This window comes from Catharus ustulatus, chromosome 9 (assembly GCF_009819885.2).
Source record: "Catharus ustulatus isolate bCatUst1 chromosome 9, bCatUst1.pri.v2, whole genome shotgun sequence".
Classification (NCBI taxonomy): Eukaryota; Metazoa; Chordata; class Aves; order Passeriformes; family Turdidae; genus Catharus; species Catharus ustulatus.
The window spans coordinates 3,208,185-3,235,189 of record NC_046229.1 but is presented as its reverse complement, the minus strand read 5'-3'; the positions used below and the strand labels follow the sequence as shown (position 1 = coordinate 3,235,189).

Genomic DNA, 27,005 nt, shown 5'->3' with positions numbered 1-27,005 from the left:
GACTAAAATTTTGGTGGAAACCCGGAAATGCGGCCAATATTCCGGTGCGGCTAATCTATGGACAAAAATGTGATATCTGCCCTTACCTAGTATCATGCTGGTCCAGTCCCGAGCCAAAACAGTCTGAAATCCATGGTTTCCCGTTGTTCCGACGATGAACCAATCAGAGAACAGCTTATTGCCTGCCTGTGGATGGCGGCATTACTGAGGGGCGGGGGTTGTTATCGGGGTGAGTTACCTCGGCAGTTCGATAAAAGTGTGTGATATTGCTCTGTACTTTTTAAAGTGTTTTCAGTCTTGTGCGGCTACGGGGCTGGCTGGGCTCGCAGGGAGAGGGCTGGGGGAGCCTCTCTCCCCTCAGGGAGAGGGGTACAACGGCCGCTCCCCCCGCGGGCTGCGAGGGCTAAAACGGCCGCTCCCCCCGCCCGGCTGCGAGGGCTAAAACGGCCGCTCCCCCCGCCCGGCTGCGAGGGCTAAAACGGCCGCTCCCCCCGTGGGCTGCGAGGGCTAAAACGGCCGCTCCCCCCGTGGGCTGCGAGGGCTAAAACGGCCGCTCCCCCCGCCCAGCTGCGAGGGCTAAAACGGCCGCTCCCCCCGCCCGGCTGCGAGGGCTAAAACGGCCGCTCCTGTGCCAGCACAGAGATGTGGCTCCGCTCGGAGCTCAGCTGCCTGCCCGCGTGGCTGAGCAGCTGTTTAAAGGCAACGCGGATCCATTGGGAATGCTCGCAAAATGACCACACTATTGTTCCTGTCTTTTTCGGCTTGTAAATAAAGGGTGTGTCTTTTTTCACTTGGAAACAATGTTTCCGAGGTCGGCAGTAAGCCAGTAAGCCCTGGCGATCCCGCGATTGTGTTACTAAACGACGACTTTGTGAAAGTTCGCTGCGAACTAAAGTGCGGCTAATATTCCGGGTGCGGCTTATCTATTAACAAAGGCAACAATGTTGCCAACACACCAGCAGTGCGGCTTATATTCCGTGCGGCTTGTATTCGTGAATTTACTGTACTTTCTTCTTCATAGCCTTCTAATGTTCTCTAGAGTGATTTCTTTACTCTTACCTCAACTCTCCTCATCCTAACTATCTGAGAAATAATTCTGTTTATTGTGGGAGGATGTGGCATTAAAGACAGTGAGAAACTCAGATACCAGGGTAATAGGCAATAATATTGCAGTTCTCACCAGTGCAGAGCTAGAGAGATGTGGATATCTTTTAACTTTCATCTGTTCTCAAGTGCTTTGCAAAATTCATGCTGGTAAATGTATTCTTTTTATACCAGAAAATACAACACATAAAGGATCATCCAGAACTGCAACACAGGAAGAAAAATTAATTTCAAATTTTCATGCAGCTGAACATGTGTACCTGTCTCTGGATGCAAACCTGGTTTTAATGCTGAAATGGTAGATCAGAAGCACCAAAAATGAGAAGTATTATAGGCTAGATGTGGGTATTCTGTGAAGAAATTAGCCTGGATGGTAATAAATGATATTTACTGGTTCTCACAATGTAAAATGCCATTTGTTGTTTTCCAGGGGCATGGGAAGGGTTGCAGAGAATTTGTTCTCTGCCAGCTCAGATTGGTTTTCTACTTCCTAAACAAAACCAATGTCATTAAGTATTTTTAAAGAAAATATTTTATCTCAAAGTCCTGAAACTGGAAGGATCCATTTGGACAAAACACCTGCAGAGGAATTTACTCCTGTTTTGTTTTACCTCCTGTGTGACAGCTTTGGGTAGCTCAAATTCCCATCCATTTATTCTCTTACCTGCTCACACAGGTAGCCAGGAGTGGTGTGTGCTGGTGACTCCCACCCTGAGGCACTGGCAACCAGAATTTCAACCCCAACAAGATGGAATTTGAGGATTTTATTTATTTGCTGCCACTCCAGGGTGGTGTTTGCAGCACTCCCTGTGCTGTTGGTGGTGTCTGGTGCTGCAGTGCAGCAGTCAGGGAGGATGCAGAGCAAACTGCTGGGTCAGGGACACAAACCCTGTGTGCTTCTGAGCAGGGACAGCTGATTTATGTGCCCTGGACTTGGGGAAGTGTGGGGAGAGCAGCACTGCAGAGCAAAGGGAAATGGGGGGAAAATGGAGAGAGTTAGGATCTCTTCAGCCTGGGTGTTTTGTGACATCAAGGTGCATGGAGCAAATGGATTAAAGGGACATTTAATGCTGGTAAAATTATTAAAATGGGCTAATTTCTGGGTTGCTGGTGTTCTGCTCTCATGCCAGCTATTGGCTGCATTCCTTATGCTCCTGCCTCTCTTGTTTTCTCTGCTGCCTCTCACTTGAATTATACAAACATCTTGGCAGTGTCTGGGGGCTTTCCTTCTGTATTTGTACAAATGTAACAACACAGGATCCTGACACCAAAGGTCAGAAATGGTGCAGTGCCCTGGGGAGGTGGGAAGGGGCAGGAAACAGAAACAAAAACATTTTGAGGAAGGAGCCCTGAATCTGCCCATTGGTTTTGGAGTCTGGCGGCTCAGGGTGTTGAAGTTGGGTTTGGGGGTTCTTTGGGCCACAGAGATTTGGTGACCTGGAGAAAAGAGGAACAAAGCTCTCAGTGTGTGGCAAAATTTTGGGATAAGTGCAGGGCATAAAATCCCAGCTGCTGTGCCTGGGTAGGACCCCATTCCATTTGGGAGAAACAGGAGTTTGAATTTGGGGGAGCATGTGACAAATCCCAGAAAGAACTGTTGAGTGAGATCTTTCAGAGTGGGTTTTAATGCCTTTTCCCTCGGTTTTGTTTGGTTTTTTGGTTTGCTGCTCTGTGGTTTGAGTTCAGTAGGAAGGTGAGCACTGTTATCATTAAAACAGGAAGGTAATGAACAGTCATTTATATCCTTTTTTTGGGGGGTATGTGGGTCATCCATTCCCCCTCTGCTCCAGGTTAAAAGTTGGATGGAATATCCAAGGTAGGGACAAGCAAATATGGCTTTTATTTGGGTTTTTTTGGGTTTTTTTAAGTTGCTGACACTGTTGCATAAGCAAACTGTTAGAGTGTTTATTTATCTGATAGCATTGTAAGAAATGTTCATGCATTCATAAAGCAACAGCAGATATGTCTGAAGGACATAGACACTTTAACTAGATTTATATGTACTTTTTCCTATGGTTGTTTTAGTATTAATTAATAATTTCATTCCCTAACTTCAGTCCAGATTGGTTTTTCCAAATGGCTGCAGCAATATTTAAGATGTGCGACTTACATTTCTTTGTATTGAAAAAAAAATAATTGCACTGTCTGCTCTCAGTGTTAAAATCATAAGTCAGAGAGTCTATTTTCTTCTAGAAAATGCAAAAAGTAGAAGATTTTCACTTTAAAAATCAGGATGTACTTTTAACATGGGCAAGAAATAAAGCATGGCTTTAGAAGAGTGGGGAGGAAACAGTGTAAAATCTGAATTTCTTTCATGATCTTTGCAGGGTTTCAGAGATGAGGTGCCTTTTAAAGAAGAACTCGTTGATGAGCCCCATTTGGACTTGGGAAGGTCATTCCAGCTTTCTCAGAAGGATGATGACTATGGGAAGGAGTCCTGGGAGATGTGTGAGTTCCTGAAAGCCGGAGCAGAGGACGCGGAGGAGGAGCGGGAGATGCTGGTGGATGAGGAGTACGAGGAGGATTCAGACTTCCTGAAATGTGGAGATGCTTCAGCAGAGAAGGCAGCTTCAGACAGGAGCCTGGACACAGAACGATGGGCAAAGCAACTGGAGACTGCTGAAATGCAGGATTTGAGCTCCAGTGCTAGCCTAAGTCCCAAAGAGCCCCTGGAATATCCATTCAGTAAAGATCCAGTGGTAAGAAATGCTGTGCTGAGCACAGATCCCTCAGGGCACACTCCAAAACTAAACCCTCTGTTTTAATTACTAGAATTTAACCAATTTATTCACTTGTGTACCTCTAGCAGCCAGCAGTCTGTCCTTTTGTACATTTTGGAAGGTTTTTTATTGTCTGTATATTTAGCTGCTGGAATTAAGTATATGGTTGGTATATTTATATATATTTATCCTGAATTTGTCTTTTTGCCCAAAAACTTGTGGGTTTGCTTTGGTTTTTTGGAAGCTGTGTTGATATGGGGCATGTCAGTACCAGCAGAATGTCACTGCATGGGTTTAACAGTCTTCAGTGAAAGAAACTCCCTCTTTTTCTCATTTTTTTAAACCCAAATCAGTTCCTTCAGCCAGATTGTCTAGTTGAGTGAAAAGTGATATTATGGAAGGAATTGTGGCAAGGATAGTGGTGGATAAAGGAATAGGAGGAGACAGGTTTGGGTAAATTGCAAAACTCTTATTTGTACATCTTTCTCAAGTACTGAGAATTATTTTTTCCTTCTAATTCTTTGTTCATCCCTCTACCAAACAAAAATATTATCAACCTGCCATGCACCAGCTTCTGAGGTATGTGTGCTTTTATATGAAAAAAAAAATGGAGTGGAAAAGGATTTGACATCACAGCCACAGAGAATTTCAGATTTTGTTTGGCTTGTCCCCTTAAGCTGTATGTGTATAAACAGATAAAATAAAGTTTCTACTGACAGAGTACAAAATATTACATTTATATGTTTGTTACTTATAAAAAACAAATGAGCAAGAGTAAAGAAATTTTTGTCTGAATTAGAGGTGAGGAGAAAGATACAGTTGCTTTATATTTCAATTGCATATAACATTTCTCATGCCTCTTCATAATGCAGTGCATAAATGAGCAGTTAGTATTTAAATGAGCAGTTAGTATTTCATAGTTACCTGAATAAATATGAATGTAGCTGAGGAAATGTGTATGTTTGCTGTAAAAATTAATGTTCCTGTCAAATACCCCTGTGTAAGTTAATACCATTGCTTTCTAACTTTAATTACTTCTTTTCTCCTCTGTGAAGTGTGAAGAGAATGCTGCTATAAGGTCACACTTTTCTGGAACCACAGTACACAGCAGCTACCAAAAAGACATGTTTGATACTGAAACTACCCAGTCAGAAGTGAAAACTGAGATGGATTTAGGTTTGTAAGGTTTCTCTTTATCTCATAAATTCATATTTACAAATCTAAATTTTTTACCAAAACACTAATACTTTCAAATGAGAAAATACTCAAATCAAGAGTTCTGCAGGCTCAAGATAGCCTGGCATTAAATGGGTTTCAGCTTTATAATCTTGCTTCCTCCTCCAAATCTGGCCAGTGAGAAATAAATACAGAAATAAAGTGACAGGCTCTGGAGGTGACTTTAGCACAACCAGAAATCTGCAAGTGGTCTGTGTGGTGGATAATTGTCCCCTATCTTGGGTTTGTGATCTGTGCTCAGAGGAGCAAAGTTTCTCCTTGTCAGATGGCCACAGATGGATGGTTAGGATTTGGCAGATTGATCAGAGAAATAAATTTATCAACCTGCCTGAAGTGCAGTCCTGCTTGGGAGGAAGGAGCTCCAAGCCCTGTCCAGCCTGGCCTTGAACACATTTGGAGCCTGCTGGGATAAAGGGTTTAATTCCAAGGGTGAAAGGATTGGTGTTTGCCTGGACAGAGGAAGGAAAAGTTCACATCTCCCTTTTTTTCTTCAGGGACAAAGCTTCAGAGTGACTCCAAAGAACTTGAGCCTGCTGTTGATTCAGAAGCAATTGGAAAGGAAGCACTAAAAGAGGAGAATTATGTGCTTCCCAAGAACCAGGAGTCTGGGAGAGCAACCACATTAGCTCAGCCTAGAGCAGCATCAGGCAGGTATGGAGGAAGATTGCAGGTTTTGAAAGACATTAATTTAATTACCTCAGCTGTCCTCTTGCTTTGCTGAGCTGAATCGTGATTAAAGGCTGTGTGGAGTGCTCAGATGGACATAGAGGGCCAGGTCTGTGGCTTTCACAGGAGATGGAATTTGGCTTAAAACCTTAAAACTTCCCATGTTTCCTCCCCTGAGCACTGGGACAGAAATGTGCAAATGGCTCTGCCACCTCTGCACAGTGTGGATGTGGCTGGAGGAGAGGGATGCAACCTTTACCCATAGCTCCTTAAGGAGCTCTCCTCCTGATTTTCCCTTCCCTTTGTTCTTCCTTTTGGGAAGAGCAGTTCAGGGCTCTGCAGGAAATTTTGGTCCTGCCAGTGGTGCTGAGCTGGCCCTGGCTGTGGATATTTGCCTTTCCCCCTTCTGGGGCTTGTTGATTCCAATCCTCAGAACTTCCCTAATTTCATCTGAAATCTTCTCTCATAGGGGAAAGCAGCTCAGCAATAAGGTGAGAGGATTATTCTGTAGGGTTTAATGGAACACACAGGATCTGTTCTCCCACTTGGATCATGATCTGCTTACTGTTTTTGGCATGTTTATATCCCTCTCCAAGCATCACAGCATATTTATCAGAAAGTAAATGTTAATTGCTTAAATAGTCATTTTGAATGAGTAAATGCAGTGCAGATTTGTGTATCACAGAGCAGCTTATAAATTTGGTCTGCCCATCATGTTTATTTCTGGAGCATTCCTTAAGTACATTTAAACCTAAATACAGAAATTCCTGTCTGGTCTGTTGACTCTGTACATTTGCTTTAAACTGGGCAGTGTGAGAAGGTGTTGCTGTCTCACTGCCAGATACAAAATATGTGAGGAATTGTGACCTGGCATGGGTGATGCCTCTTTTATTTTTTATTTTTCCCCTCCCCTCTGCCCCAAATTAGTGAATTACCCGAGAGAGAAGAAGGAGAAGGAGAAGAAACTCCAAACTTCAGCCACTGGGGACCACCACGGACGTATGTTCATGTGATTATGGTTTTTTGGGTTTTTTTTCTGTGAGCCACATTAGTTCTTGTTGGGTGTTTTTTTTTCTCTCCTCCTCTGCCAGTAACTTTAGGGTACCTGTGTACCTTGGGCTTTCCTGAAGACAGGGAATTTTTAACAGCTGTTCAGCAGAATTCTGCCTTATTTATACAGCTGACTTGGGGAAGCTGGGCTGGTTTGGGTTGTGGATGACCTACAAGCTCTTGCTCATTTAATAACTATTAGGTGTGAACAATGCACATGGTGCTGTGCTGTCTCCCTTTCCACAGGTTCCCTGCTGAACCCCCATGGCAGGATTCCAAATTGCCAAGCCAGCTTTTTAGCCACATCCTTGTTGTTAACATTTTTAGGTGAATTGTTTTTATGGTCCCACGTAAAATATGATCAGAAAGTTCCTGCTTGAGCTGATGGATATGCACTGAAGTCAGTGTTCAGAAAGTTGTATGAAATACTTCATTATTTGTCTAACATGCCACTTGCAGGGCTTCCCATTCCCAGACACTTTGTCAGGCTGAAAGAGGACGAGTGTTTACTTGAAGATCTGACTTTCTCTGAAATAAAAGCCTGTGCCCAGTGGGCATGGGTTGGCAGCAGAATTTTGCTCTTTTTGTGGGGTGAGATCTGCTCAGGGTGAAAACTCTGTTGAGGACATTCTCAGGCTTCTGACTTTACTCTGTTAAATCTTCCTGAAAGACCAGGAGCTTAGATTTATTAAAGGCTTTGCATTTATAGTTTAAAAAAACTGTTTGAAGCTCTTGAAACTACCACTTTTTTTTTTTTTTTTCAGTGTGGAGATCTTCAGAGACCCTCACGTGTCTCTTGGAATCAGCATTGTTGGTGGACAAACTGTCATAAAGCGCCTGAAGAATGGAGAAGAACTTAAAGGGATCTTTATCAAACAAGTGCTGGAAGACAGCCCAGCAGGAAGAACAAGGGCTTTAAAAACTGGAGATAAAATACTTGAGGTAAATGGAGATAAACCTTCCTTTTTAGTCTAAGAAATAAAAATTGACTCAAATAGCTTTGGGTGGAGAGAGGAACAAAATATTGCCACCACTTCATGAAGTATTGACAGCACTGAAAACCAAAGGAAACCTCTGGTGGTGTTTCTTTTTTTAAGGTCTGACTATGGAGCTCTTTTAACATTCTCCTCTGTATTTAAGAAAAGATGTGTCCTGGTGTCTGAGGGGGAAGTGAAAAAAATGGCAGTGTCCTCCTCCCATACAAATGAGGAATAAGTTCTAGCATATCTATAAGCATAAATTTAATTTATCCAAGGACACAGACTGTTCATACTGAATTATGGGCTGTTATTTTGTGTATGTGGATTTAGAGTGGTTAACTGATAACCACTGTTTGGGATAAATCCCTGATTCTGGCTGCTGCTGTGGGGGAAAATGCCATTCCTGCTTCTCACCTCTGGTTGATTTTTTTACTCATTTTTCTCCAAATTAATATTTCAGAATCTGGGGTGCCAAGCTGATAGTGCTGTTCAGGTGTAGTTTACAAAAAGGTAAAACCTGGGAGAATTAGAGCATTATGCAATGCTCTGACAATCTTATTCCTTATGTTTTTATTTAGAAGAATTGTTTTGGGCAACATATGGCCATTTTTTAATTATGAATACCAAGTAATACACTTTTCTTTAAGCCATCATTGAAACATACTTTACAAATAATTACTCTTGACTGTTTTTGATGCCTTCCTCAGATACAGTAATCTCCTGCAAGTGTGTGTGATGCCTTGTAATGACTCTGTACCTAATAAAAATAAACACTGTTTGTCAGGTTTCTGGGGTAGACCTACAGAATGCCACCCACGAGGAAGCAGTAGAAGCCATCAAGAATGCAGGAAATCCTGTGGTGTTTGTAGTCCAAGGCTTGGCTAATGTACCAAAAGTAAGTTTATTTCTATTTTTATTCCAAAACTTAGTAAATGCATAGCATGCATCTTCTTTTAAAACTGGCTAAATTCCTTGCAGCCAGTCCATCAATCTTTGTGTCTGAGGATGGATCCTTTCAGTCAATTACAGAGCAGTTGATTGATTGATTACTTCTCTGCCTGATTGGAAACCTCATTTTTCTGATTTGCATGGAGTAGATGTAAATCTGTTGACTAGGTGTTAATTCAGCTCTCCCACCTGTGTAGTAAGAGTCTGGCCCTGTGCATTTTGATTTGTCCATCTTACATAACCTAGAAATAAACTCTTATCCAGAGTAACAAAGATGTAATTAAAATTAGTCAGATTCAGACCAGCAGCTCCTTTTGAAGCATCTCACCAGAGGGACCTGAAATAGTTACCTGACAGCAAGTTAATTTCCAAGAGATTTGAGGCATCTCCTCATCTTTGAGGCCAAGGCAAGAAAATTTTAAAGCCTTAGCAAGAACAGGTGTACCATTCTACCTGCCTAAAGTACACATAGAAGCTCCAAACTTTTGGTGTAAGAATGTAATTCAGTAAATCCCGTGAAAGAATGTAATTTATAGACTGCCCTGCAGTGCCCTTCTGCATGGGGCAAAATGCAGAGTTCACTGGGGAGCTTTGTTGTTGTCAGGAGCTGATTTTGGATGTTTGTTTTGCAGCTATAATGCTTTGTCTAATGTGGGTCATATAACTTTTTTTTTCAGGTGGTTTCTCCTGCCCAGCCCAAGGGAATCAGAGTCAGCAAAGATCAGGATGCAGACAAAGAAAATAAGAATGATAAGGTATTTATTCTATTCAGTTCTGTACCCAGGTTTTACTAAATCAAACGGTGTAATAGCATGTATTCTAACTCTATGATAAGCTTCCTCTGAAGTCTGAAATTAAATTTGAAGTGTTTTGTTGAAATATCTTTGATTCTGTGAATTTTTGCCAAATTCCTGCCAGATATTCTGACATTTATTCTGTGGGTGTCTGCTGGGTGCTGAAACCCTGTACTTAGCACAGCTCCTCGCTGTCATCTGTCTGAAGTACCTGGGTTGCTCTGTGTGGAGGCAAATTGATTCCCTTTGTTCAGCAGAAACAGAGAAATGGCAACATGTACACAAATAATGTCCTCAATGTGAGGCTGCCTGAATCCAGTGAAATCAGGTTATGGGATGATGAAATGCACAGTCTCCTGCATTTCCCTCAGCTGTGTAAATTGAGGAAATGACCGAGGGATCTGTGGCTGCTCAGCTCATGGTCAGGCTGTTACTGCACAGTAACAACTTCTCAGCAGCTTTAAAAGGGAAAAACTCTGTTTGGTAGAAAACAGGGAATTTGTGTTAATAAGGGAAAAATGTTAATTTTTTGTTTTTAGCTGTATCACTCTCATGGCCTTGGTGTTTTCCTGTGGGATTTGCCCTGACTGAGGAGTGTAGTTCAGGTGCTTTGAGGGCTGAGAGCAGCAGGAGCAGAGACAGAATTAATGCAGACTCTAAGTTTTGCCTGGTGCAGTCTAACTACAAAAAGGATGAAGTTTCCATTTGATCCTCCTCAGCACTCTGGTGTTTGTTGGGTACTTGAGAAGACCCTTTTACCTCCAAAAGTTTTTGTAAATCTCCTTTCAGATCCTGTCGGGGACAGGAGCAGCGAGGCTCAGTTATCAGAAAAAGTGTTGAAGACATGCTTTCATGCCAGAGCATAATACTTCCAATGAAGCACTTACAATCCTCTTTTCTTGTTGTTTCTTTTTTTTTATCTATATTTCTAATCTCAAAAGCTCTCATCCTCTGGCAACGTGCTGCCTTTAATCTGCAGCACTCCGGTGTGCCGCGTTCTGCGGCGTTCCGAGGTTAAAGAGGGAGCCTAATCTTTTTCAGACCTTTTTCATCTATTGCTGCTGTAAACTGGTGGGTGGAATATAGAAGAGCTCCAGTGCATGAATACATAGCTCCTTTTTGGCTTTGAACACGGGCTCACAAAGCAGTCATACTGCACTTCAGAGTTGGGAAGAGTTGCTATTAGTGGATTATTGGTCCACGTCCCTATGGGGAACCACTGATATTTCTAGTCCAGTCTTCAGAGAGTCACAAAAGAGTTGGATTTGAAAGCAGCCACATCCTGCTGGAAAATCTGCCTTTTCCTGTATCTTTTCAAATGCTGAAGGTTTTTCTCCGATTTGTTGGCGTTTATCCTCCTCTATTGATCTGTTTGTTTCAAAATGAGTGCTTTAATTCATATAAAACCACTTAAAGCAGCAGTGGACAAACCAGATGTTGACATTATTTTGCTGGTGGGTTGTGTGAACTGTGCTTTTGCCTCTGTGTTGATACAAAACCGTGGTGTAATGGAGTAGCCAGGCACAATTTTCTCCTCTGGCTTTTCAGTGGGACAGGAGAGATAAGAGATATTTGTCCCTCTGAGCCATAGAAAACTGCTGGGTAAGCCTGGGTGCCTCGTGTAATTTCACACAGACTTTCTAACAAATGTTTAAGGTCTTAAAAAGCCAAAGAGTCAACATTTAGACTGTAAGTTATGACTAAATTACAGCAATAATAAAGTGACTCATTTGTCATAGGCAGCTGAGAGTGAGGCTGCAGATTTTCATCTTTACCTGCTCAGCAAAGTAGAACCCAAGTCCTCCCTTTCTTCCTGGATCATCTGGATTTTGCACAGATCTGTCTGTGCTGGCTTCAAGAAAAAATTGGGAGGCACCATTAAGTGTGTTACATCATTTTGGAAAACAGCTGTTGTGCTTCCAAGTGCTCTCACTACTCATTTTTGCTACTGGTGGATTGATTTAATTCCATTTATTATTGTGCTCTGTGTTCAGGGCAGTGCTTTCCTGTAATGTTTTTTAAGTGGATGAGATGACAGATCTCTTTACCTCTCAAAATTTTCCACATATTGCAGCTCACTACTCCATTCTATACAAATTCAACTTTCAAGAATTTAAAAATCAATACACAAGTTCAGCTTTCATTGCACACAGTAGAAAAAAAAACACCAAACATTATCGTGGGCTGGATGTGTTTGGGTGTTGTGTCATATTTCCCAGCCACAGAAGGAATTAATTACAGGAATTCTGGGTGCTCTAATGGCATCTCCTGCCTGGTGTTCCCTCTCTAAATGCATCCTGCTATTAGCTGAGCGTGGCTTAGTGGAGCAAAGCAAGGCAGGACCCAGTTCCTTGGAGCTGGAAAAGCAAGTGCTGAGCTGAGGCAGTGCCTCCTCCAGCTCAGAGCCTGCTCTGTATTCCTGCCATGCGCCGCTATATGCATCATTATAGGAGCTGCCTGTATTTATGTGAGGTAATAGAATTTTATTGGGAGATATAATTCAAAATCTTTATTAAATCTACGCCAAAATATGGATGGACTGTGATGTTTAAATATTCATGTATGGACTAAGAGGATTGAGTTCTTATTTTGTGTTTTTTAAAAAAATTGATGTTTATCAGCAGCAGACAGTTTTGTTATGGAGGTTTGTAAGAAGCAGGGTATAATTTAATGTTTGTTTTTAACCCTTGATTAATTTTCACACTTTGATGTTTATGACAGCTCACAAGTATTTTAGCAACAAGTAAATGTGCATGCACAATTGTGTTTGATTTCTGTTCCTTGATGTTCAGTGTCACTCCTTGCTCTGCTTTCTGGCACAAAAAGCCTTTGCTGCAGAATTTAGCATTGTAATTAAGTGCTGTGTCTGTGCACATTCGGTACAACAGACAATGGGGTGTTTTTTCTCATGTGCTCTGAGGTTACAAAACATGTAACTCTTTGTCTTTGAATCCATCAGAGAAAATATGGGGCTCCACCTCCCATGAAGCTGCCACCTCCTTACAGAGCCCTCGAGAGCCACCACGCAGAGGAGGCTGCTGGGGATGAAGAGGAGGATGAGGATGCTTGTGCAGAGGGTGAGTAGTGCTCCAATCATTGCATCAGATCCCATTTGTGGGACACAAAATGCTGATGAGCCTTCCTGCCTGTTACTGCTTGTGGGAGGTGGTGCTCAGTGTGGCCACAGCATCAATCCTCAGCCTGGTCTGTAACTCAGAGGATGCTTCTCCCAGCCAGGCTCCAGAGCTCAGCCCTTCTGAGGAGAGACAGCAAGGGCTGAGTTTGTTTTCAGCCCCAGCTCATCCAAGCTGTGTCTGGAGGAGTTGCTTGGGCAGAGCTGTCAGCAGTGACTGGAGATATTCTGTTTTACTGCTCTAATTTCAGTGGTAGTCAAGCAGTTGTAGGTTGAGGAGCACTGGTGCAAAAAACCAGAAAACCTGGAGTTGATCCCAGGCAATGCTGTTCAAGCAAGATGGGTTCCTTTAAAAAGGAAAATCTGCTGATTTGTTGTTTTGGTGCTCTGCTGAAGAAAGGATCCCCTGGTTTTGTAGCAGAGTGTGTGGGAAGGGCTCTGTAATTGTCCCATTTTGGGTTTGGCAGTGGTTTGTGGTGGTGCTCACTCTGTGGAAGAGCAGGGACCTAAGGAGCAGGAGACAGTGCAAGCAGAGAGCTCCTGGCAGCAGGATAGAGATTCCAGCTGCTTTTGAACCACAACTTTGGTTAAATGGAATATTACTATCCATTGCTTATTGTGCAGTAAAATATTTAGGAATACTGAGCTTGCAATTAGGAGTCCTAAATTACTGTCTGCTATCAGTTACCTTTTACTTTTTTTTGTCTTTATGCTGTTTTGTACCAAATCAGCATAAGGTGAGATGATGCCTTGACCAGCCTGGTCTATGGAAAGTGCCCCTGCCTGTGGCTGGAGGTGGAATGAGATGATCTTGAATGTCCCATCCATCCCTGTAACATCCTGTAATTCTGTGGGGGCTTTTGTTGGGGTTTAGTTTGTATTTTTTTTTGCTACAGTGATTTTTCTCATCATCTTGAGCTCTCAAACCGACTCCATAAAGCTGCAATTGTAACAAACTCATTCCAGCTCGTTATTGCAGTTCTAATTCCCAGTCCAAGGATAGGTGTGATAAGTAGGCTGACACCTGAGTTATCTAATTAGGATGTGCCTCAATCCAAATGCTTGCTGGGCCCAAGTTAATACTTTGCACAGAAGTAATTCCTTATTCATGGGCTTGGTCATTTTTCAGCTCTCCTGCCATCCCTAATGATATTGCTGGCTGAGGCTGGAAGCTGAAAAGGTAAAGCTGCTGCTGATATTAAATTCATCAATCCTGCCAGACTTGGCAGCAGCACACAGATCTGTTCAGGGGAATCTCCTCTCTTTCCTTTTTACTGACTGAGGTTGAATGTTTTGCTGTAGCCATCTTTTCCATGAATCCTGGGAAACAGAGATGTATTCTTCCTCACCTCATTCTGTTCCTTTAAAAATAAGAACAGGCTAAGGAAGCTTAAACTAAGTTTGTGCCTCAGCCCTTGCAGTAAAAAGCAAGTTAGAAATGATCCAACTGTACTTAATGACATTAAGCATCTTGGCAGCTGTGGAATGGGTTTTTACAGAGTCCCTGTTCTGTGATCACTTGAAAAACAAAGTTTTCTCTGCAAATTCCAGTACAATATTGTTCCTGTCCTGGTTCTTGAGCACCTTTCCCAGAAATCCCAACCCAGACAAGAACTTGTCTTTCTTAATTGCTCATTTGTATGTTCATACTGCTCTGTTCCTTACCCACTTACCCAACTAATTCTGGTTTGGAACCTTAACTAAAAATATATCAACAGGTGAGCTGGATTTATTGTCTTTTTTATTTAGAAGATAAGGTCCCAAAAGGAAGATGTGGTGTCAGCCCAGGTAAATTCACATCATAACCTCTCCTTTATTTGCTTCCTGTAGTTCTCAATCTCTGTCATAGCATGGAAAGCTTTAGAGGGCATTTTGAGGTGGGACAGCTGTTAAACCTGTCCTCTTGTTTTGTTCCTGATGGATTTTACTTTGTTTTTTAGCATTCTTATTAACACAGCTGCAGTGTCAGGGACCTGCTCATCAATTTCTTTCAAACTCCAGAAATACTTTATTTGCTCCGCTTGACATTTTTTGTCCTTGCTTATCACTTCTTTCAGCCCTCCCTCTCATCTTTTGTCTCCACATCCTCCATCATTCCCCAGACTGAAAAAGCAGAGCATTGTTAGTCTTCCTGCCATATTTGAGAATTTTTCTTTCCTTTCTCTCCCATCCATATTGCCTCAGACTATCCATGTTTTATCTGTTTTCCCCTTAGAGTGGCTGAATTTTGGTGTTGATTTAATTTCCCCAAAAATCTAAACCCACTTGCCTTTTGGCAATGCTCCCTTTTATTTCTGCTTTCCCACTGCTGAAACTGCAGCTCTCATTGCTGACCTGTTGGAACAAGCAGTCATTTCTTGTGCAGGCTCTCCCTTTTCTTTCCAAAGGTTGGGTTTGATCCAAAGAGGGCAAATCCTCGTTGGGAATAGAACTGTGAGCTAGTTTTGGTTTAGAGAAACTCCAGACATGTCCTTCATGTTTCTGTGGTTTAAAAAGTTTGAAGTTCCAGGTGTTTTGTTGTTTGGTTGGGTTTTTTTCCAAATGTGACTCTTGCACCCAAGACCCTCTAGTTTCAGATCTGCTTCTCCTTTGTTTTGTGCCTCCAGTACTTCCAACATCATTTCCTAAGTTCTTAGGTGGCTTTTCCCAGACTTTGAAGGCATGTTGAAAGCTGCATTTCCTCTTGTTTTAAATCTTTTCCTAGTGATGCTGCCAAATCTTTATCTGTACCAGCTCTAACCCTGTGTGTGGGTTTTGTTTTCCCTTTGCTTTGAGGCTGCTGCTGTTTCCAGGCTTTCAGTTCATGCGTGGAAGCTTTGCACAACTTGCAGCGTGTCCATCCTGCTGCAGAAGGAGCTTTCAAAACCCTTCATCCTCCACACCTGAAATGTTACAGCACAGGTTTGGAGTCCTCCCTTCCCACATTTCCCCATCTCAGAGTTTTGGACTTCCCAAATCTGAAAACCACCGGGTTGTGAATGGGATTTTTTTTTTAAATTTTTTTTAATCAAAATTAATAAAAGGAGGGGAGAGCACACAAGGAGCTGTTTGTGCTTGTGAGCAGCTGTGCTGCAGGCACCAGTGGGCACTGCTGTGTTTTCCTGGAGTGGGGATGGCTGGAGGTGAGCTCTGAGAACCTGCTAATGGACTTGTGTGCACCCCGTGGTGGCTTTTTGCCATAATGAGGGGTTGGTAGTAAAAAGGGAGCAGAGGAAATCCATGGGCAGAGCAGTTTGCAATGGAATGTTTTGTGAGGTTTTCCTTGGGGGAATTCCTGGCTCTACAATTTGGATATGCTTTCATGACCAAGTTGCAGCAAACATAAACTAGATAGGAGAGAGCTGAAAAATCATTCTAGAAAAACTGAAAGGACAACTGTTGAAAGAATTTTAAATCCTCAGTTTCGACTGCTGTTTTATTTTTAGTGGAATCTTTTGTCAGTTAGTTGACTGAGATCGATCTGGTTGGTTTCAAATCAGTCCAGAATAATAAAAATAGATGGTAATAAAAAATTTGTGGAAGGTGGCTTGGATAATGGACTAAGCTACTGCTGTGCTCAGACTTCCTGTCTGCAAGGATATTTAACTGTATCTAATAAGGGGATAATAATGCCCCCTTCCTCTTATTTTCTCTCTAGATAATGTAGAAATCAATGAAGCTGTAAGAAAGCATAATGATTTATCTTCCTGAGGTGCTTTTTTGAGGAACAGTGGTTTCTCTGCTAAAGCAGGAGATTTTAAAACTTCTCTGGTATTTTGCTTTGCATTTTTGACCCAGAGGGTAGGGAGGCCCTGGCATGGAGAAGTTGTGGATTCCCCATCTCTGGAAATGTCCAAAGCCAGGCTGGATGAGCTTTTCCAACCCAAACCTTTCTGTGATTGCCCATTGTGATAAATCTGTGGGTACAGCAGGGTTGGGTTGTGGTTGGGCAGCTCTTACCACACCTGAGGTTTTCAGCAGCCTCCAGGTGCCAGTGATGTCTGTGATCATTGTATTTTATCAAATGTAAAATATAAATTTTATATTTAATAAAAATAAAAGATGGAAAAAAAAGGACTGGAGTTCAGGCTTTGAGGAAGGTAGGGTCAGGGTCATGGGATGGGCAGAATCAGGATCTCTGGAAGTGTCTGCCCTGCTGTGGGTGAGGGTGGCAACATGATGCTCAGCATTTTGGGAAAACGCCAGGATTATTAACAAATGACTAAATAAAAGCCAACCCACTCATAATTCCTGGCTATTACATTGTTTGGAGCCTGCTTCATGCAAAGTTGTGTGCTGAAACAAAGGAAAAGCAATCCTAACTTTTTATTTTGAGGGGGATCACCTGGAAATGTTGATCTTCAGTGGAGGCAGCTCCTGCAGCCAAACACTGCCTCTCCAATAGATGTCACTGCAATCAACAGCAAACAGAGATGATGCTCAGAGGGGAAGATGTAGCTTGGAAAAAGGCTGCAAGCTTTATGAAAATAAAATATTGCAAAAGTAGTAATCTGAACATGTAATGTTCTTAAATATAGTAGCAAGTGTGGATTTCCTCAGATCAGGCAAGAGCCAGGATTAGACAAACAGAGCAGAGACTTTCATTTCTCAGCTGTGTGTTAATCTCTATTTAATGTGACTCTGTGCTGCTAATCTTCTTTTCCCATTCTTGTTCTGACCCATAATTAGCTCAAGTACTTGGGGTTTGTAACCAGCCCTAACATCAGATCCAGAGCTGCTGGGATGGGATGGGATGGGGAGGGAGGTGGACTCCCTGCACTTGGAGCTGCTGGGGTTTTGTTACTGGGCTGGTTTCTTCACTCCCTTTGTGAATCACACGCACAGTTATCATCTGATGAAGTATTGCGAGAGGAAATTACATTTTTGATGAAGTAATAGTAAAATTGCAGCTGGGACTTCTTGTGGTTTTTTACTGTGTGCTTGACATAATGCACTGAACAGATGGCTGTGTGTGTGCTGTGAGACATATTCTAAAGGAAGGACAATGAACTTTAAAAATGAACAAATTAATGATATTAACGAAATAACTGAGTATTTTGAGTTGTTTTAAATGTAGCTTTTGGAAGAGGGAATTAGTAGGACTTCCCAAAATAACTAAGTATGTTTATAAATTCAGAGAGAGACTTTATCTTTGCTTTTTTTTTTAATTACTAAATGAAGGATTTTGAATCTTTTCAGTGTTTCAGCTCAGCATTCATTGCAGCGAAACTAATATTGCTTGTTTGGGGTTTCAACAAAACACAAGTTATGATGAAGTTTGAGCCTTTTCATGCTTATAATGACAGATTGCTTTTGTTTTCTGACATTAAAAAAGCCCCAAAACAAAACAAGCAAACCCTAAGCCACGAGCACATCTCAGTAAAACTGCAAGATTTGCAGCGTCGGGAGAATAAGGGATTTAACGAAGCCATTTGGGGGAGAGAAATTAATTTTTAACCCCTGTAGCTCGCAGGGAAAAGAAAGGATGCTGAGATAAATAAGATTATTAACTGCTCCTTTGCCATGCAGTGGGTCATTAAGCAGGAAGGTACCTGCAGCTGGCAGCCACACAGACACGCTGGGGGTGACTCGTGTTTGGGGATGGAGATGTCATTCGGATGCTGGCAGAGCACAAACAGCAGCTGGGAGCATCCGTGGGTCAGATGTGGGAATCCAGGGATCTGCTGCTCCCTGCATGCTTCCATAGGCAGCTCTGCTCTGCTGGCAGATGTAACTGGGAGCTCGTGGGCAGCCCGAAATTAATATAATTGATGGCATCTCGTAATAGAAACAGACAGACGGTTTGCCCTTAAGGAGAGAAAAATCTCAGGAAAATAGGCCCAAGGTCGTCAGAAGAAAGACAAGCCCTGAGCCTGTGTGTGATGAGGATTTGAGCTGCTTACAGCCCTGAATGTTTGTCAGGAATGCAGATTTCCTGAGTACATGCTGGTACAGCAATGGTACAAGGGGGTTTCCCAGGTAAGGATTCATGTCTGTCTCTATGTCATGTTTGTTTCCAGCAAGTCATTTTTAAGCATTTTTAGTGATAATTTAGAACTAGTGAAGTGCTGGAGAAAGAAAATAATAGCAGAGATTTTTTTTTTTTTTTTTCCTTCAGTTTGAAGCATGGACATATAGCATGATTGGAATATTGAATGCATTTAATATCTTTAAAATATTTTCTTGTGTGTTTGCTTATAAATCATTGCTTCTGTGTATGCCAGTGCTCCACATTCTTGTATACAAAACTGACTGGAGCACACAGTGCTTAAAGTATAAGAATTTGCAGCATTAAATTTTTTGCTGTATAGAATAATCTACTCTTCCATAACTGTTATTGTAATGCAGAGACAGATGGCTGAATTTTCTTCACTTTGCTTGTTAAGAATGTGTTAGGTAAATGTTTTTAGACTAAAATAAAAAGCTGCTGGGAATCTAAACTGAATATTCAGCATTTTCTTGGTAGAAGGAGGCAAAGCAAGAATAAAGCAATGTGATAGTAAACAAATGAGCTATTTGCAGTGAAGGATAATCTAATCTTTAAATATTGCCTGAGATTGCATTTGTTCTTAGGTAAGATCTTTTCTTCCAACACCAGCCAGGTACCCAGAGAATAGGACTGAAATGCTGGGCATGAAATACACTGATTTGATGTTATAAGGTTATTACATTGTCTGGGGCTTGGTGCAGGTGGCTGATGTTGCTCGGGATCTTTGATCTCACTCCGGTGCTACAGATAAGTCATTTCAGATAGGAGATAATTTCTGTGGTATAAATCTGTAAACACAGGTACAAACTTGCTAAGGGAGGATGATCCAAGTAGGTCTTTATATATTGCTCTCACCAAAGTACTCTTAATATCACTGCAATGACTTGCAATTAAAAATATGTTAAGAGGGTGTAAATGTTTAAATAGATAAATGAAAGGCAGACACCAGCTTGTAAAAGGTGTTTATGTGTTTATATTCTTGACTAATAACCTGATTTTTAGATTGAAAGATATCTTTCATCATCACCACCATAAATGATGTTGCTCTGGTGCACAGAGAAAAAAAAAATTTAAAAAGAAAACTCCACAGTGCCTCATGTCTTGCCCAGACTAGCACAGCATTGCTTCTAGTTAGAATACAGAGCAGATTATTTGCATAATAGCTCTGTAACAAAATGGTCTGCTCGGTTTAAGCAGTAGCTGCTCCCAGTATGTGGTGGAAGTAAGGCTCTAACAGAAGGGAAATATAAAAAATGTTCAATGACAATGATTTTATTCTATACAGACATTACCTAGCTTTGCACAGTATTGCAGCAATTGAGGCAGCTGTCCAGAATCACTTCTTGAACTGTCAGGAGAAAGTTGAAATTATTTTTTGCTTTTCAGTCTGAAGACTTGATTCTTTCTTACTCCCTGTCGTGGCTTAGGGGCAGCCCATCAGTTTGAGCAGGTGTGTAATTGCTCTTTATCAGGGTAGGTGGCATTTAAAGAGCAATCCAGAGTATTTATCTCTAGGTGTGCTGGCTACAGTTCACTGTGACAGACCAGTGAAAATTTGCTTTATGCCTTGTAGTGGCCACGTGTGTATTGAAAACTGATTGCAAGCTGAAGGCATTAGGAAGGAAATCTATATGCAGATACATTTGTGTGTGTGTGTGCTGGCTGCATCAGATGAGCATCTCTCTTTTATCACCAAATTCAGAACACTTTTGCCATATTGGCTTTAGAGGAGATGTGGCAGCTGGCTGAAGGGCAGGTGGTTCTCTCTGCTGCCCCAGAAGTAATAATGAGCCTTTTATAATCAGTGTGATGATGTGCATGTCTGTTCTCTCCATCAGTGCTTGGAGATCGTGGCTGGTGCTTCCCTCTCTGCTCCCCCAAGAAGTTGTTAGAGGAAATGTTTTAATCTGAGGCTGCTCCTGGACCCCTGGAAGTGCACAAGGCCAGATTGGATGGGGCTTGGAGCAGCCTGGGATAGTGGAAGTGTCCCTGCCCATGGCAGGAATGAGATGAGCTTTAAGGTCTCTCCAACTTCCAAACCGTGATTCTGTCATCAAGGAAACAGCAAATTTTGGCTGCTGGGGCTGGGCAGGGCTGGGGCTCTGCTCCCCAGAGCCATGGGCTCAGCACCTCCCTCCAACACCCCTTACTGCAGGCCCCTGGGAATGGGGAGGGATTCCCAGCACCTGGATGGCACAAAGGTTCCCCTGCCCAGGGGCTCCTGGTGCTGCCAGCCCTGCCCTTCCCTGCCCTCCAGCAGCAGCTGAGATCCAAGGGCTGGGTTAATGTTCCATCACATCTGGGCTTGTTTTGGGAATGGAAGGGAGAAGGGAGCTGGTGAGTCAGGAGGGCACAAGAGGAGCACAGGACAGGTGAGGGGACAGGCTGTGATGGTCTGGGGGAAGGACAGGAGGGGAGGAGGACCCAGCTCCTCTGCTTTGTGCACAGAGCCAGCAGCTGAGCCAGCTGAATGAGACCTGCTCAGGTGATGAGTGTTCCACTGCCAGGGGACAGAGCTGCAGGGGAATCACAAACCTTGTCTGAAGCTGGGAGTGGAAAACCTTGGCTTTGCCAGATCATTCGTGATTGTTTTGTAGGTACCAAGTGCTTTGAACATGAGAGTTTTTGTTTTGTTTCAATTAGGTAGTTTCAGAGGGGTTTTGAGTCTCTTTAACTGCAAAACAACCATGTTAGTTATCACAGATTTATAAATCCTGGTGGGTTTTTTCTGCAGTTTCAGAATGGTAAGCCTGAGTAGATTTTTTAACCTAAATGTTATGCTTGTAGAGTATCCTGAGCTCTGTATCTCTAGAAGAGTACAGACTTCCCACTCCTTAGGGTGAGGTGAGAAATCATCATTTCCATGGTGTGATGGTCCTGGGAACATTACAAGATGCTGAAGATAAGTTCCAGTGTGCTGTTAGTGCTGAGCCATGTACCCAAACTGGGGGGGATTTGGGTGGAAAAGCCAGGGGTGGGAAGGCACAGGGCATTTTCTTGTGTGTGCCCTGGCATGTGGAGCCAAGTTATGGCTCTTAACTCTGTGTTCTGGGAGCAGAGAGGGATTTCACCTCCCAAATGGCTTTTAGAGTTCTCCTGCTGCTGGGGTTCCATCCCTCCAGGTGCTGTGGGAGCAGACAGCCCTCCCTGGGTGCTAAAACATCCCCAGAGTGTTTCCTGTATCACAGTGTGTGCTGGTCCTGGAATGTCTGCCAGGGCTGGGATGCTCTGTGGTGCTGTCACTGCTCAGCCTCAGCACAGCAAGGAGGAAGGATGAGATTCCCTTGGCCCCCCTGTGCCAGCCTCACCTCAGCCTGCACCTTCAGAACTGAATCTAAACCTGAACACAAGATTCTGAACAAGAAACTGCTTTTTTTACCCTTCAGGTGCTTGGAAAAAAAAAATCTGGTTTAAAGCCATAAGGTTTTGGCTGCTGGGGCTGGGCAGGGATGGGGCTCTGCTCCATTTCCTCAATCCATTTTGTAACCTGTTACTCTTTCAGAGAAATGACAGATTATTTAAGGATTAATACAGTGTCACTTTGTTGTGCATCATTAATGGATTTAACTAGACAATGCTGTAATTTTAGAGCAAGAGTTCATTTCAGGATTGAGTTGTTAGAAGAGCAGACCATGTGATTTTTAAAATATTGTTTGTGTAGAAGATGTGGGTTTTTTAAACACTTTTTCAAGGGCAGAGAGACACTGAGGGACCAGCCTGTGGTGCCTGGTGGGGAATCTCTGAAGGGCTGGGAAAAGAGTGGAAGGGGAAGAAAGGGGATGAGACAGGGATGTGATGGATGAGGGAGCATAGGGGGAAGGGAAGGAGGTGGGAAGGGAATTTGTGAGGAATGGGGAGCTCAGCAAAGCTTTTTGGGCCAGAAGGATGTGGCTGATCCTGGGGGATTGGGATGGGGATGGGGATGGGATGGGAGGGGATGGGATGGGATGGGGATGGGATGGGATGGGATGGGATGGGATGGGATGGGATGGGATGGGATGGGATGGGATGGGATGGGATGGGATGGGATGGGATGGGATGGGATGGGATGGGATGGGATGGGATGGGGATGCTGTGGGGATGCTGTGGGGATGGGGATGGGATGGGGATGGGATGGGATGGGGATGGGATGGGATGGGATGGGGATGCTGTGGGATGGGGATGCTGTGGGATGGGGATGCTGTGGGATGGGATGGGAGGGGATGGGGATGCTGTGGGATGGGGATGCTGTGGGATGGGGATGCCTTGCACAGGGACACTGGGATGGGGAAAGGTGTGAGGGTTTTTTAATGAGTGGTGCTGTGAGTACTGCAGCTAATGAACTTGGATTCCTACAGATTTGTGTCTCCCACTCGCCTGGCCTGGGTGTTGAGGAAGGTGTGAGCTCCACTTGGAGCTTTTCCTGTGCCTGGAGCCTTCCTGAGGCTTTCCCTGGAGAGAAATCTCTGCCTTTATTAAAGTGTGAGCTCACACTGAAGCCTTTCCCCCAGTCAAGGCATTTATCAGGTTTCTCTCCTGCCTACTTTCAAGAATTTTTACAGCACCTTTGAGACCCCTGCTCCACCATGAGATTTGCTGCCAGTCCAGAGGTTTGGGGTCAGGAATGGTTGCACATGCACATGCACAAAAAAAAAAACCAGAATAAAATCAGCTACCCTATTAGAACTAAGCTTAATTTCTATTAAGAGACTAAAATATAATTAATAAACACTGGAGCATGACCCCTGGGCTGCCCTTGGGAGGACCTGGCATCTCTTTGGTGCGTTGCCATCTGTTGGATGTCTTGCTTGGCCATCTGTCATAAGAGACACGAAGCATCTTGAGACTTGTGGAGCTCCACACCACAGTTCCCAGAGGTCAGGTGGCCATGTAAATTTTAAAATAAACTAAAATAGAAAGCAGGATCCATAGAGTTCCAGCTTACCCAAGAGACAGTGTTTATTACTGAAGAGTAAGTTGTGGATGCATCTGAATCATCTTATTTGAAGGCTAAATTCCATAAGAGGGGAAAAAAAAATCAATTGAATATTAAGCCAAAAGAATTACAGTAAAAATTACCATACCCCACTCTTACTTTTCCCTCAGGCATTTATTTTTTAACTTTCCCTTAGCTGATTTCCTCCCCCAGCCAGAGTGGAAAAAGTGAGTCTATTTAATATAGTAAAGTTTATCCATTTAGCTCTTCCTCCTGGATTAATCCTTGGAGATGGGTTTCTTTTGCCAGAAGGAAAAAGAGTATTTGACATATTGCAAATCTCTGCTCACATACATCATCAATTTCCTGATTATAATTGTGTTCATTTCAAAAATGCCCGAAGCGTATTGCATTAATATCTTTATTTCATTAAATACATTAGAGGAGAAGCTATTTGTTGTCTAATAACATATTTTGGTACTAAAAAGAGAAATCATCTCTTCAAATATTCTATTCACTTCTTTGTGATACAATTTTTCTTCTGCAGAAAAATGAATGCCTTGCTTAGAATTTCTCATATGAAGGAAAGGGGTCTGACCCTGGCACTTTTATTTTACACTTTTGTGGAAGAGAAAACAGGTCTGCCAGTCACTATCCTTTGGAGAGCTTGAAAATAATCAGAATAGAATTTCTAATACAAAATATTGCTTTATTTAATCAAATCTGTCAAGTGTTCTGATGTCCTAAGCGCAGCACAAACCTGATTAACTTCTCCAATAGACTCCCAGGACAGCTGATTAAAGAAGATGCATGGCTTATTTAGGGAGAGCATGCAACTGCTTTGTGATTTCACAGAAATATTCACTGGGGGCTTTGTGTGGAGAGGAATTGTTATCCAGGTTTGCCTGCCTCACCTGATGGGGGAGGAATTTGGCAGCTGTAGATGCAGAAGTTGCTGCCTGACACTTGCAGTGCTAGAAGAAAATCTGTGTTCTCATTAGCAGTGGGTGCCCACTTATTTTCAATTTGTGTCACATAAGACAGTTGAAAATTCTTCCTAAAACTCTTGGTGTCTCATTTTAAGAGAAGAGACTTGGAATGAATTTTTTATTTGGTTGGTGCCTTTCTCTTTTGGAACAAGAGCCACAATCCAGCAGTGTGTTTTCAGCCTGGAAGTTTGTATTTTAGTGGTTTGTCCACAAGAGAAGTGTTCACTTTGTCATCTTCTCTAATGTCCTGCTGAAAGCCTCCTCCAGGAAGGAGGAATGGATTTGCAGGAGTCTGGAATGAGAGCTGGCAGAGGAGGGAGGAAGAACCTTCTTCATCTCCACTTCCCCTGGACTAAAACACAATCTAAAATCAGAGTGCTGGGCTGTGATTAACACATTAACACCCATAAATTGGGACATGATAGCTGGAGAAATGGAAATACATAACAAAAGAATGATTATTGTGTATTTCTGAGCAGAAGAGGCTTCAAAGTGGGATTGTAGGTGTGCATTTGTTTTGTTCCAAGGCACAGAAATCTGCAGCAGTGCCAGGTGTCGCAGTCATTTTTCACTCTTGTTTCATTTTACATCAGCAATCAAAGGCAAGCCCTGCCATTGGGAAACCCAGGTTTGTACCTACCCAAAGCTGGTGACTCAAGTACAACTTGACAGCTCAAAAACTCAAAAGAGGTCAGGTAGTTTGTAAATGTTTGAGGAGCTCTAATTAGTTTGATGGAAGATGAGGCAGGTATGAACCTAACAAAATAGATAGCTGCCTAAATTAAAAAAAAATGAGGAGATAAACCATCTGAACAGCATTCCATAAGCCACCTCATGTCCTCTAAAAGCTAAATATGCAGCTTTTTAAATATTTAGCTGCTTTTTAATTTAAATTGGCTTTGCGTTTCATGGAAATCAAACATTTTCTGCTTTCAACATGCACTGGAAGTTTAAAAAGGCAGTCTGCATAGAGATCTGAGCATACTCTAACCCATTAGCATAATTTTCCTGAATAGCTTTTTTCATTTAAAGTATGTGTGCACCCAGAGAATTGAGAGGAATCTGGACCCAGCACTGACCGTAGTAAAAAATCCAGTTTTTCCCTGAAACAAAGAGCTTTTCTCTCCACAAACTCCTTCAGTGGGAATGAAAACAGCTTATCAAACCTGAGCAACTTGTTAGGGGCTGAGAGAGGATATTTTTCTTTGCTGGCCTGTGAATAAAAGCTGGGAGTGTGAAGCTGAGAGTTGTCAGCTGGAGAATTGTGGAAGTGTTTGTGGCCTCCTCTGAGGTCACTGCACAACGAGCTGAGTGTGAAACCCTTGGCAAAGTGGAAATTAGACCATTTAAAACCAGGTTTGATCACCACAGAACCCCCATTACCTGCCAGGAGAATAACAATGCCTCTGTTAAATAGCCCGGTTTTAAAGGAAAACATGGCAGTAAAGACATTTTTTCTTGTATTAATTGTAATTGGCATGTTTGTGTGCGGTGTTTTTATTAGGAAGCTGTTGTTTGTGTTTTAATTGCATCCTCATTTCTGTCCAAATGGAAACAGTAAATGCTGTTAGGAAAAATATAAAGTATGGAAGGAAAGTTGTTCACAATATCTGACGTGATTGATTAATTAACCAAATGTATCATGAATTTTATGTTTCCTTAAATGTGTGTATAGCTTATATATATACTTAAAATAATGCTATATATACTAAAATACTTTTACTGTATACTAAAAATACTTTTTTGTACAAACAAATGTTTGTATAGCTTAAATATACACTTAAAATACTTACATCCCCATAGCAGGCCTAAAAAAGGAACGTGCAATGTTAATACAATATTTTGGTGCAAGTAAATCTATTTCTGTAGCAACCAGCTTGACAGTTACAATCAATCTTCAGCAGAACAACTAAAACCTAAAAATAGTAAAGAGGATTAAAATTTATCATTAAGATTGCCACTGAATTAATTCACAGCTGAAGTAGCTGATCATGATCAATCTTCTGTGGAGTTTCTTGCTGTTAAGGCTCTCTCTGAAATTCCCAGCCCAGCTCCATGGGCATTTTCCTGGGCTTTGCAGTCCCAGTGATTCATCCAGCTTTAATCTGTTTGATCACTGTCACAGCATATTTAAAAACTGCTGTGCAAGCAAACTTAAGGCTTCTGGGGTGGGGGTTTTTAATCCAGAAGTTTGATGTGGTCCTTGTCAAGTCACTGTGACGTGGCTTTGCTGTGCCACGACAGAGAGGGTTGGACTCTCCACCATCTCCCATCCCAGTGCCATTTCCTCCTCTTCAGCTGCTCTTCCACAACCAGCTCCCTAATATTCTTTTATTTTCATGGCTTGTTAGTGCAGCTGTTCTGATTTTATGTGAAGTTTTACATTGTTTGAGTTTTTTCCCTGCATTTCACAACACGTGGCAGATCCTGGAGACCTCAATTGAAGATGTTTTGTAGATCTTTGGTCTCATCAGCACAGGCTGTGTTTGCTGCTCAGAAAGT

General features: G+C 42.4%; 1 protein-coding gene across 1 annotated transcript in view; it reads left to right on the top strand.

Annotated features, from left to right (window-relative positions):
* Positions 1–27,005, top strand: part of PATJ (PATJ crumbs cell polarity complex component) — a 135,969-nt gene that overhangs the window by 48,449 nt on the left and 60,515 nt on the right. Inside the window, exons 19-26 of the mRNA XM_033067305.1 lie at positions 3,432–3,803; positions 4,880–5,000; positions 5,555–5,711; positions 6,654–6,725; positions 7,541–7,718; positions 8,541–8,651; positions 9,382–9,459; positions 12,458–12,575. Coding sequence (XP_032923196.1) covers positions 3,432–3,803; positions 4,880–5,000; positions 5,555–5,711; positions 6,654–6,725; positions 7,541–7,718; positions 8,541–8,651; positions 9,382–9,459; positions 12,458–12,575 — 1,207 coding nt within the window. The remainder of the gene's footprint in view (positions 1–3,431; positions 3,804–4,879; positions 5,001–5,554; positions 5,712–6,653; positions 6,726–7,540; positions 7,719–8,540; positions 8,652–9,381; positions 9,460–12,457; positions 12,576–27,005) is intronic.